Source organism: Symsagittifera roscoffensis, chromosome 4 (genome assembly GCF_963678635.1).
Source record: "Symsagittifera roscoffensis chromosome 4, txSymRosc1.1, whole genome shotgun sequence".
Lineage (NCBI taxonomy): Eukaryota > Metazoa > Xenacoelomorpha > Acoela > Convolutidae > Symsagittifera > Symsagittifera roscoffensis.
In genome coordinates, this window is record NC_087065.1 from 3,399,291 (window position 1) to 3,411,560 (window position 12,270).

The window sequence follows — 12,270 nt, forward strand, 5'->3', positions numbered from 1 at the left end:
TTAATATATTTTTTGAAGTTTTCATTTGAAATTTTGTTCGAATAATTGTTAACAATTGCAAGATCAAGTGCATTGTAATCGGAAACTGAGAGTTTTTTCCCTTAAACGACTTTTCTTACACATCTGTAAGAAATTGTAAAGTTGCGTTATTAATGAATCTTAGGAATTTTGAGTCATTTTCCTTCTTGATCTAGAGGTAACGCGGATGCTTTTGAACCCTAGGTCGGGTTTGAGCCCCAGCCGGACCATGATTTTTTTCTGTATGTATGAAAGCGGAAAAAAGTTCCGAGAGAAAAAGATTAGTCGGACGTCCGTTTGTCTGCTTCTCTTTGTCGGCTTAGTTGTAATATCGAGAACTTTTCTTGTGCTGACAGCGGTTGTCAGTGTAGATGCAAGTGTTTTTGGTTTACTTCTTGAAATAGTGAAATTAATACCCCTTCGTTTGTATTTTCCTTGGTTTTCTAATTTCTTTTTTTTTCGCTTAAAAGCTTTTATTTGGCCGAAAATGTTTTTGTCCTGTTTTTATTGTCTTAAATGCCCATTTTTGTTTCGCTTCAAAGGCGAAAAATGATTATTATTTTAAAATTCAAGTAGTTTCTCTTGGCAAAAAGGTTCAATATTTATTAAAACTATGCAAATGCACCAATAAACCTTAGAAAGCAATAAAAACTCAAACTACTTATAACTAAGTGATCTTAAACATGCGGATCTAAGAATTTTTCGAGTCCGTTTTTAAAAAATGATTTGACCATGTCAAAGAAATATGGTTGATCAGATTGTTTTTCTGAACCAGAAGCCAAAAATTGTCCTTTTTTGTAGAAACTTTTTGGCTCAAAAATTTCTTCGGCGCTGTTTATGGCGAGAAATTTTCTTGTGCTGACAGCGGTTGTCAGTGTAGATGCAAGTGTTTATGGTTTACTTCTTGAATTAATACCCCTTCGTTTGTATTTTCCTTGGTTTTCTAATTTCTTTTTTTTTCGCTTAAAAGCTTTTATTTGGCCGAAAATGTTTTTGTCTTGTTTTTATTGTCTTAAATACCCATTTTTGTGTCGCTTCAAAGGCGAAAAATGATTTGTATTTTAAAATTCAAGAAGTTTCTCTTGCAAGATTTCAAAGTTGTAAAACTTTAATTGCTCAATTTTTTTATGACCATTTCTTACAGTTTTTTGTTTTCGGCTTAATGGGCGTCTACTTACTTGTTGTCGGCTTAGTTGCCGCTCGGTAAATTTTATAATCTTATTTATTACTGCTAGTTATGTTTTTCGACTGTTTTTCTGCAATTATTTTAATTTTTCCCAAAAAAAAAAACATTTTATCGATTTTATTTTTTTCCGTATCTTTTTTTACTAGCTTGCAAGGCTGCTTTGTATCGTAAGTGATGCTCTGCTACGCTTCTGTGCGAAACTTGAAATGAAAACATCTGTGGAAAAAACTGAGTTTTGAAAATATTCTGGACAACTAGTTATTTCGGAATGATTTTTGCATGTCCTGATTGTTTCAGATCCACCTGGTGACAGCTGACGGAGCTGTGAAGGACAAGACAGAATGTGCACCCCACAATGGGTACTTCTTCGTACCCACGTTTGAACAGGTAACCAAAGCGGTTAAAGGGGATTTGACGCACGGGGGTGCAGTTAAAAGTAATTCGATGATGTTTGAGCCGACAATTTTATAAAACGAAGGTAATTTGTTGCCATAATTGATGGGCGCCAGTGTCAAACTGCATTTTATTTGTTGCCTATAGTCAATTTTAAATAAAGTTTTCAATGTTTGCTATGTTTTTTTTTCAATAAGTTAGAGTTTTGTTGAATAATTTTTCTTTTGGTGAAGCCACAATACCCATTGAAGCGAAAAATAATTCATCAAAATAATCCAATGGGTATTGTGGCTGCACCTTACTTACGCACCCTTAAACATCCCTCAACCCAAATCTTCTAATACATTTAAGCCTTTTGATATCAACAAATAGGAATTGAAGTTGGGTGGCTAATAAGGTTTACTTGTGTTTCAGGGCGCATACAAGCTACGTGTTGTACCTCCTACAGGATGGCAGTTTGGTTAGTTTTAATTTTTGTTTTTGTCATGACGATAATTCACATGCACGGGACAAACATTTCCCGTTTCCTTTTCGAAATTCCTTTTTGTTCCGACCGGTGGAAGTGGGGTGGAATTTTGTTTTCGGGTGTTTTTTCTTTTTTAACGCAAAATCAGGTATCAAAAATAATCAGAATGGGTCTAATGATATATCATTTATAAGCTCTTCAAGTCGTGACGCAAGCGACATTTATAATTTTCCTGAAATTGGTTTGGAATTTTGGATTTTTAGTTTTATTTTGGGCGGATAAGGCGAGTGAGCAGGCTCATAATAGGCTTATAAATAGTCTAATTCTTGTAATTGAAGTTAATATGTCTAAATTTAGTTATATTCTAGAATCAGTTTTCACAGTTCCTTTTATCGCACTCTTTTCTTTTTTTTTTCATTTTTCGAGAACTGTAGTTGAATTTACTTTTTTTACTAATACTATTGTATATGCTGAGTTCTAAATTTTCATTTAGATGCTCTAATCACACCATTAATACAAACCGAAAAAATTTGAAAAAGTAATAGACTTTACATAGTTTTTTGTTATTGTGGTGGGCAACAACAACTGGCTATCCTGGTTTAAGTTTTAGTTAGAAATACTAAGGTGCTGTTCTATTTTTGAAGAGTGATTTTTGGCTAGTTTCTGTGTCTCAGGAAAAACTTTGATGGACATCGCAAATTTGCTACTTATAGGCGTGCCTTTTCTTTCCGATTTTTAAGCTCCAAATCCCTCCTGAGAAAGTTTTCAGTATCAATCAATCACAAACGGAAGAACAGAAAATAGTTTCAAAGAGGATTCATCTGTTTTCGAGAATGTTATTGTTCCGACTTTCGATACGAAAGTAACGGAATATTTGTGCTCGGGGTGGGTTTTTTTTTCTTCAGACAATCTTCGACTTTTTAAATAGCAATTTTTGACGGAATTTTTTTTTATCATTCGAAAGGTATTGTTGTCCTGAGCTTAAATTTGAAAAGATATTTTACCTGTGATCATTTTTCGTAAAGTTACGGGGGTTTAAAGATTGCCATTTTCGCCAATTTGGGACAATTAACGCGCGATATATTTCTCGCTATTAACGCGTAAGCGGAGAGTTAATCCGTCTTAGAAATTGTTCCAAATTGGTTAAAAGAAGCTTATTTGCCTTAATTGGTTTGTTACAAGGAGCGAAATCTATCCTTTTGTACTTTAAATGGCGTTTGGGGGGATGATTTTCATAAAAAAATTCTTTAGGAAAAATTTTTTTCATTGTATTATATTTCGTATAATGTTTTTATGTTATTACTGCTGCTCCATAAACCTTCAAAAGCAGTCGGAACATTCAGGGCTTCGCCCTGATACGAGCAGTCTTGTCTATTTTGTGTTCGGTGCTAATCAGACATAAGTGTTTTCTCTGTAATCTTTTTTACGCTTGCGATTAGCTAGCGTTATTAAATCGGAATATTAACTTGTTTAACAGACTCGCTTGGTATTTTGGTTCAGAATGAATTCAATTTTTTAAGCATCTGCACAACACTTAGTCTGAAGGCAACAGATACGCCTGGGACGGCCCATGTGTTTTTTTTCTAACGGGAAACGTTTCAAAAAAATTGTTGGCCTCTACTTGTCTGCTTATGTTTTGTCGGCTTAGCTGCCACATCTTGGATTTTTTTGCCGTATGCAGTTTTTTTTGCAGTTGATTTCTATGTTTTCATTTACTTCTGCAATTTGTAATACTACTAGCCTTGACTTCAAATTTTTTCCTCTGTTTTTTTCGCTCACAAAATTTTTCGGCCTAAATGATTTCGTCATATATTTCATCGGCTTACTTTCCTCAAAGTTTTCCGCCAAGTGCATGAACGCCTCCGTATCTTCTGTTTAAATTTATTTTAGTGTATCAGAATTTTATAATAACACGCGATACTCTGCTAATAATTGTTCAATTTGAAATTTGTCATTTTTTGTTCGTTGTTTTTTTTAAACTACGATTTCTTATTTTTTCAATTTTTCATTTCTTTTCTAATTAATTGGTTTACAAGACAAGATTACGGTAAAGATTGTATCGGGTTAGTCGCTTTATATTGCGTCGATTGATAACCGAAAAAGGTTTTATGCAGCAGGTTGGCGTTGAGTGGGGGATATGAAATTATTTCGTCTCAACGAGTTTCTGCTCAAGCATTGTCGGATTTTTTGTTGTGAAAAGAATTTAGGGTCAAGTCGTCCAAATGGATGTCGTAAAATAATACCGAAGAGAATGGATGTCGTAAAATAATACCCCCCCCCCCACCCCACCAATCACCCGAACTCCGGCCCTGTCATAATTATTTGTTTTCCAGTTAATCAAAATGAGCGCATTTTTTGTACAATTTAATGAAATTGTAATTTTGTCTCGTTGTATATTCTTAGTAGGTACCATAAGGGTGAAATTTTTCAATTATAGACATATAAATGACGTATCTGCTTAGAGCCCTCAGAGTACGAAGTTGCAGTAAGCAGTGACGGAAAAGGGAATACGTGTGAAGATGGGAAGGATTTCAACTTCATCTTGTCAGGGTTCACAGTACAGGGGCAGGTGAGGTCAACTTCATGTTGCTAATGATTCCGAAGTGTTGGTTTTGCATGGTTATAATCATATAATGGGGAGAGGTGGTGAAGTGGTTACGTCTCCGCCTCTCAATCGAACGGTCGGATATTCGATGCCCACCATGATCCGTGCTCGTTGCTTGATGGTGAGGCAACATTACCCAGCCCAGAAAAATAGCCAAAAGAATTGCATATATATATATATATATATATATATATATATATATATATATATATATATATATATATATATATTTTTTTTTTTTACCAGGCTAACAACAGCGGTTCACCGTGGAGAGCTGAACAGCTCGTATGTTGGTCCTATCCCTCGTGGATGAATCGTCTCATTTTTACATGGAATGATGTTTAAATCTTAATTTGAAAATGTATTCAAAATGATCCTATCCAAGAGAATTGTTCCCGCGGTAACATTTATTATCTTGGCTTATTATCCGTCCTCTTACTGAATTTGGCGGACTCGAACTTAATTTTTTTGCCAAAGAATGGTTGTGTAAAGTTATGCATTAAGAGCAAATGTTTCAGATTCTGACCAAAGGGACCAAATCGGGACCTTCGAATGTTGAAATAACGATGAGTAGCAGCAAGGATAAGTCAGCAAAAAGTGTCACAACGAAGTCGATGGCCGATGGAAAGTGAGTAGATTCTCATTTTTGAGTCCTAGAATATCGTATGATGAAAAACTTTAAAAATATATTTTGGTGCCAGAGTTCACTGATTTAGAGCAAGTGGAACCCTGGTCATTTTTTTGTTTTCGAATTCAGACACCGGAATCGAAATATATTTTTGGGCGTTGCTTTTAGATTTTACCAAGTTAAATAGAAACCCGGCTCCATTTATTAAAATGTTTTCAGGCTGAAAGAAAGTATAGAAAAATTCTTAATGATGACACTTAAGTAAATTTACAAAGTGCCTTGGAGATTACCATTGGATCTTCAAATTCGTTTTCAGGTGTATCTCAGCGAAATAGTTTTTTAAAATCTAATTGAAGTGAGAACAATTTTAGGTTCAAGCTCAGTCCAGTGCTACCCGGAAGCTACCAACTCTCGGTGGAAGATAACAAAGATCTCCACCTGGAAAAAGCTTCTGTTCCATTAGAAGTCTCTAGTGACAATGTGGACAATGCGGGTCCCCTCTTGGTGCTAGGGTTCTCTGTCTCGGGGTCCGTGTCTTCTGAATCTGAACCTGTACTAGGAGTGAAGTTCCTCCTCTTTCCTCAACAGAAGGGCAAAAAGGTTCAATATTTATGATAACATGGGTGCAAGTGCACCAATAAACTTTAGAAAGCAATAAAAACTCAAACTACTTATAACTAAGTGATCTTAAACATGCGGATCTAAGATTTTTGCGAGTCCGTTTTTAAAAAGTGATTTGACCATGTCAAAGAAATATGGTTGATCAGATTGTTTTTCTGAACAAGAAGCCAAAAATTGTCCTTTTTTGTAGAAACTTTTTGGCTCAAAAATTTCTTCGGCGCTGTTTATGGCGAGAACTTTTCTTGTGCTGACACCGGTTGTCAGTGTAGATGCAAGTGTTTTTGGTTTACTTCTTGAATTAGTGAAATTAATACCCCTTCGTTGGCATTTTCCTTGGTTTTCGATTTTTTTTTCGCTTAAAAGCTTTTATTTGGCCGAAAATGTTTTTGTCCTGTTTTTATTGTCTTAAATGCCCATTTTTGTTTCGCTTCAAAGGCGAAAAATGATTATTATTTTAAAATTCAAGTAGTTTCTCTTGGCAAAAAGGTTCAATATTTATTAAAACTATGCAAATGCACCAATAAACCTTAGAAAGCAATAAAAACTCAAACTACTTATAACTAAGTGATCTTAAACATGCGGATCTAAGAATTTTTCGAGTCCGTTTTTAAAAAATGATTTGACCATGTCAAAGAAATATGGTTGCTCAGGTTGTTTTTCTGAACAAGAAGCTAAAAATTATCCTTTTTTTGTGTAGAAAGTTTTTGGCTCAAAAATTTCTTCGGCGCTGGTTATGGCAAAATTTGGATTTTTTGCCAACAGATTTGTAGTGTTGAACTGTATTACAGTCTGCCATAAACTGCGACTCCAAACTGACTGCGGCCGACGGGTTCAAAGGTGGACCGAAGGGGGAGCCAGAGTGCTTCGTCTCATCAGACTCAGAGGGCAAATTCAGATTCCCAGCTCTCACTCCGGGGCAATACGAGCTGGTATGTTTTAATTTCAATTTACTACAACTCTCAAAGATGTGAAGACTTTAATGATAACAGTGTTTCCCTGAAGACTTCTTTGACAGCTTTCAAAGTATCAAATGCGAATAATTGGTTGTCCACCATCTAAGTTAGTTTGAACGGAAATTGGAAAATGTATTTTTGAAACGGATGGCTAAAAAAAACGAAGTGATTTTCACATTTATAGGTGGTGATTTTTTTTCAGGAACAGTGTTTACGCTAGCGAGCACCTAGTGTTTTAGTACGAACATGGTTTTTTTAACCTAACTCGCAAAAAAAGTGTTAAAAGTGTTCTAAAAAAAGTGTATTAAAAGTGTTCATTTGTGTGTCGTTTTGCTATAATCACGATCTGTAGCATTGGAGCTTTCATAGCATCTCTTCTCGGCTTTATTTGTGGCCAGTGTTTGCGATGGACTAACAGTCCATATTTCAGTTTCCTTATTTCTAGGTCGCCGAATTTTTCTTACAAATGTGAGGCTTATTTTTGACTTTTTTTAATTGCACTTTTTAGAACTCTAGAGCTGCTGCTTTTGATGTGTTCTCGCTACAGCTTGTGAAGTGTGAAAATTTCGCTCTGTGTGAAAATTTGTTCATACTCAATATTGATTTTTCACTGTTTGACTTAAGATTTTTTAAGTTCTTTTTTTTTGTGAAAATGAAGGAAAACTCCACTATCGAACAGCTTAAGTGTAAATGTCACAAAAAAACGCGTTTGAAGTTTCAAAATACACTACGTTTTCTGAGTTTCCATTGGAATACAAAATTACGTCTTGATCCAGTTTTCTATTATTGGGACAAGCTTACGAAAAAAGTGCAACTCATTAACAGTATTTGGAATTCAAATAGCTTCAATGAGGTAAATATATTCAACATCATAGATGCTTAATTTTGCATTGAAATTTTTGCGAGAGACTGTTATTTTTTATTAGTGAAAAAACGTAGTCCATTTTTAAACAGATTTTTTTCGTGAAAAAAAGGAGTTAGGGGAAAATGATTTGAATTATGATTTTTTCTGCTTTTAATAGATCTAGTTCCAGGCTTTGAAGATAATGCATGTGAGCCAAGCAATATGCTTCCAAATGAAATTTTGAAATTATGAAATTTTTTTGAACAAGCTTAAAATTGACCCCAATGAAAACTTTCAAAAACTTTGAAAATCTTGAACAACTTATTAGAACACATATTCTAGTACCTGATTAACGAGGATTTGCAGCAGTGGCTGACATGATGGTGCATTCAAATCTATATTAGTTTAGCAATTTTTTTTAATTCTTGCTCGTTGAATAATGAAGAAAATAGCAAACGGCATAGCGCACCTATAATTTTATTTTTGGCAAAAAAACAAAGGAGTTCCTTTTTTCTTTCAAGGCAATGTAGTTTAAATCATTTTCAAGGCAATCATTCAATAGTTTGGAAGTCATTTCGTCAGAGCGCACCTATAACTATGGTTTTTTAGGCAGAGCGCACTTATAAATACTTAAAAATTTTTGTAATAAAAGGCAACACACGTAATTTTGATGAAGTAAAACTTATTCAAAACGTACTAATTAAAAGATTATAGTCCTAAGTTGCGCAAATTTCTGATTACTGAGAGAAAAATGAGACCTGAAGTTTTTCTCGGCAGAGCGCACGTATAATTAAATTTCGGCAGAGCGCAACCTATAAATATGGTTATTTCGGCAGAGCTTATTTGATAAATATATATATATTTCGAGTTTTGAAAAAAGCCCAAACATTGTTTATTTTTGGTTCTACTGGCTCTGTTAGAGCTTTCTAGCTGTTCAATGGCTATGTTCTAGGCTACAAATAGTTTCATGACTGAGATTTTGTGTAACGTACTTTGGGTTTGTATGTTTAGGTTCCATTCTACAAAAGTGGCAAAACCCAGTTTGATGTGAAACCAACAGAATACAAATTCACCGTCGGAAACTCGCCTATTGCCATCACGGTTAGCTATTAAACAGATTCTTTGGAGGATCGCAAATCGTAAATATGAATGCAATTTTTAATTTAGTGTTCAAAGACAACTGATAATATCAGTAAACAACCCAGTTTTACGCAACCTCGTATTCTGAGATTCTCTATGTAACGGGCTATTTAGATGATCAATTGTTTGTAATAAACTTTCAACGTCAAAATTATTAGATAAAACTGCTCTATTTTCTCTGATAGACTTTTGATTATACGATGTAGCATTCGCCTTATGAGTTTGTTATTTTTATTTTAGCCCAATTTCGAAGTTTCTGGTTTCTCAGTTGGTGGATCCGTGAAGCTCTCACCCACAGACTCAAAAGGCATCGAGGGTGCAGAGATAGTAGTGAATGGGAAATCGGTGGCCAAAACAGACGCAGGAGGGAAGTTCCTTCTGGAAAAGATGACAGTGGGCCAGTATGTGGTAGCAGTGAAAAAGAGTGGCTATGAGTTCAACGAGGTGAAGGTCCATTTGGTCCCCAGTAAACCGGATCTGGAGACATTGTATGTTTCCAAGTAAGTAGCAATGACGAGTTTTAGATATCTGCGGTTTCGTTTCTTGTCTTTTCATTTCAAGATTCTAATCGTCTTATCATTTTTGCTTAAAAAAAGTTAAAATATATTGAAATGATTTTAACAATTTAGTGTCGCGAGGCTGCAGATTCAGCGTTGAAATATTTTTAAGATTGTTGATTGAACGCAAAGATTTTGATAAGGTGAAGCAATTGAAATTGGTTTCAACAGAGGATTCAGGGAAAATTGTAAGCTGGACGTGGTGATTGATCTCGCCTTGATCTTTCATTTAGAGTGAAGTTGTGTGGATCGCTTCACATGTCTCAGTTCCCAAGTGGACACAGCAAGTCTCTAGCCAGGAAGGTGGAAATAGTCTCTTCAGGTGGAAAAGCAGAGAAGATGGTCTCTCAAACTGTGTCTGCCGATGAGAAGGGAGTCTTTTGTGGGATGGTACCCATTGCAACTAAGAGCACAGTCAAGGTGAATGAAAGAATTACGTCGAAGTAACTGGAAATAGCTTGTTCTAATTTTAACCAAAAGCAGTTTTAAACGAGTTTTGAGTGACGATGATGATTTTGTGAGAACTATGGTTCTGACTGTTCGACAAGGGCTGCAAAGTTTTAGCCGTTGAACTGATTTCTGTTTTGATTGATATTGAAGTGTGACAACTACTCTGCTCAAGTCCCAAGTTTCAATTTTCAAGAACGAAACCTAGAATTGTTAGAACAAAACATCTGTTGTTCCGACCATTGTAAATGGGAAGGAATTTTGTTTTCGGGTGTGGTTTTAAGACTAATGAACGTAGTGAGTACTCTTATATAGATATTGGTGATGTTTCTCAGGAAAGTTTTTTCAGGAAAATTTGTTCACGCTCATATTTGATTTTTCGCGTTTTGACTTTTGATCTATTTTTCAGTTCTCATCAGCTTGTTAAAAGGTAGGCAAACTCCGCTATCGAACTGCAAAAGTGTGATCGACTTGTAACTTCGAAAATGGAAATAAATTATCAGATTTCACAGCGAAATAAAAGTTTTACCTATTGATTCAGTTTTCTCAAATTGGGTTAGTTTTTAACCAAAAAATGACAATCATAAATTGTTTTTCAAACTCAACGAGCTTTAAGACCATCTATTTTTTTCTTCGAAATTCAAAGTATGAAGGTTTTTTCAAAAAATAAGTCAGTTCTTTTTCAGTTTCTTTGCGTTCATATTTCTTTTCCAACTGTCAGATGGCTATGTTATTTTTTTTCCTCCCAAAATCAAGAACAACAAAAAATCATCGAATTAGGTCGCATGATATATCATATTTACACTTGCGAGCAGCGTAGTCTATTAGTACAAACCTTATTTTTTTCTAACCTAACTCGCAACTATGTGTTCTTTAAAAGTGCTCACTTATTTGGTTGCACTGTTGCTATAATCACAATTTAGCATTGGAAATTTTGTAGCAGCTGTTTTCCGCTTAATTTTTGCTAGTTTTTGTGATTTATCAAGCGTGCGTGGCTGAGTGGTAAGTGTGTGAGACTCTTAATATCTAGTTCGAAGAAGGTCGCTGATCGAATCCGAGGCGTAGCAAAATTTTAACTAATTCGAGGCTTATTGCTATTTTTTCTGAGTGCACTTTCTAGAGCTCCCTTTTGTCGTGTTCTCGCTAGTGTTTGCGAAGCTTTGCCTCTGTGTAAGGACTTTTCAGTCATGATTCGAACGACATCAATTTTGTTTCAAAAAGTTGCCCCAGTGTCGAGAAAAATTGATTTGAACTTTTTGAGTTTTTAGACTGATTTCGAGCAATTTAAAGAGAGCGAGTAACGTCGTCATATCAAAGTTGTTCATTTAGGCTAAAAAAGTTTTTGATGCTTCCTTTTCTAACAAATTTTTGTGCAAAAAAAATTAAGACATTTTTTATAATCATTTTTTTTCTTTTCTTGTTACTCATTTTGAAGACAATTTTAACTGTTGCCTATTATACCTAATGCACTAAGTTTTTACGTGTTTGTAAAGTTCTCTCATCACACCGCGCACAAAGAAAGACATAATTTGAACTGCTAACTTGTTTTGCATTGCATTTTTATGGGTTCTTGTATGCAAAAGGAAATCAAGGCCATTGCCCGTCGTAATTATTTAGCGAGTTGGAATTAAAAAGCTTGCCATATTCAAAATTTTTTGATACGTTGGACTACAAGTTTGCCGATAACTAAACAGAGCACGACTGATTGATGTGATGTTGTAGCCCGTTGTGAGTAAAGAGGAGAAGTCTGCTGGTCTCATGTTCAAGAAGGAGGAAGTGACAAGTGAAGTGAAAGACATCATGGTCAAGAATTCAGGCATAATGTTCGAACAGAAACTCACCTCTATCACAGGACTCGTGCAATGCATAGGTCAGAGATATGTCGATGGTATTACCAAGCAAAACATATCGATCAAGACCAGTTTTAAAGCAAATTAGATTAATGGGAAGACAAATTTGATATTTTTGGTCGTTTTTGAGACTAATTTTTTTTAATCTTAAGATTTTTCGACGACCATTTTTGATTGAAAGTTTTACGATGAAGTTAGATATTAAATCAAGCTGATTATAAACTCATTAGGATAATCAAAATCATACGCGGTTTCTACAGTCCAGCGTGACTGTGATAATAGCCGAGCTTGAACACATAATAATCCAATAATAAATGATCATTTTTGGTTTTCTACCTTCAGGAAAAGAAATTTAGTCGCATAATTTTTTTTTCAGATGTATGTAAGTCAACTGAGTTGTCAATCAAGCTATTCCCGAAGAACAATGCTAATATCAAATACGAGGTGAAGCTGACAGCCGAAGGAAACATGACCAAGTTCACATTTGCAAATGTGCTGTTCGATGTCTACACCAGTGAGTCATTTACATGATTTTAAAAAAACTGAATTTGGAAAAAAATTG

At 34.9% G+C, this 12,270-nt stretch overlaps 2 protein-coding genes across 4 annotated transcripts in view; both read left to right on the forward strand.

The window, feature by feature from the left end:
- LOC134843610 (exocyst complex component 3-like) overlaps positions 1-12,270 on the forward strand; it is a 401,375-nt gene that overhangs the window by 336,611 nt on the left and 52,494 nt on the right. The window lies entirely within an intron of this gene.
- Positions 1-12,270, forward strand: part of LOC134843607 (BOS complex subunit NOMO1-like) — a 363,708-nt gene that overhangs the window by 336,609 nt on the left and 14,829 nt on the right. For both annotated transcript variants that reach the window (XM_063859762.1, XM_063859763.1), the window contains exons 3-13: positions 1,502-1,591; positions 2,012-2,057; positions 4,526-4,632; positions 5,187-5,296; positions 5,668-5,896; positions 6,706-6,846; positions 8,726-8,815; positions 9,095-9,354; positions 9,645-9,831; positions 11,581-11,728; positions 12,085-12,222. In XM_063859762.1, the coding sequence (XP_063715832.1) occupies positions 1,502-1,591; positions 2,012-2,057; positions 4,526-4,632; positions 5,187-5,296; positions 5,668-5,896; positions 6,706-6,846; positions 8,726-8,815; positions 9,095-9,354; positions 9,645-9,831; positions 11,581-11,728; positions 12,085-12,222 (1,546 nt within the window). The remainder of the gene's footprint in view (positions 1-1,501; positions 1,592-2,011; positions 2,058-4,525; positions 4,633-5,186; positions 5,297-5,667; positions 5,897-6,705; positions 6,847-8,725; positions 8,816-9,094; positions 9,355-9,644; positions 9,832-11,580; positions 11,729-12,084; positions 12,223-12,270) is intronic.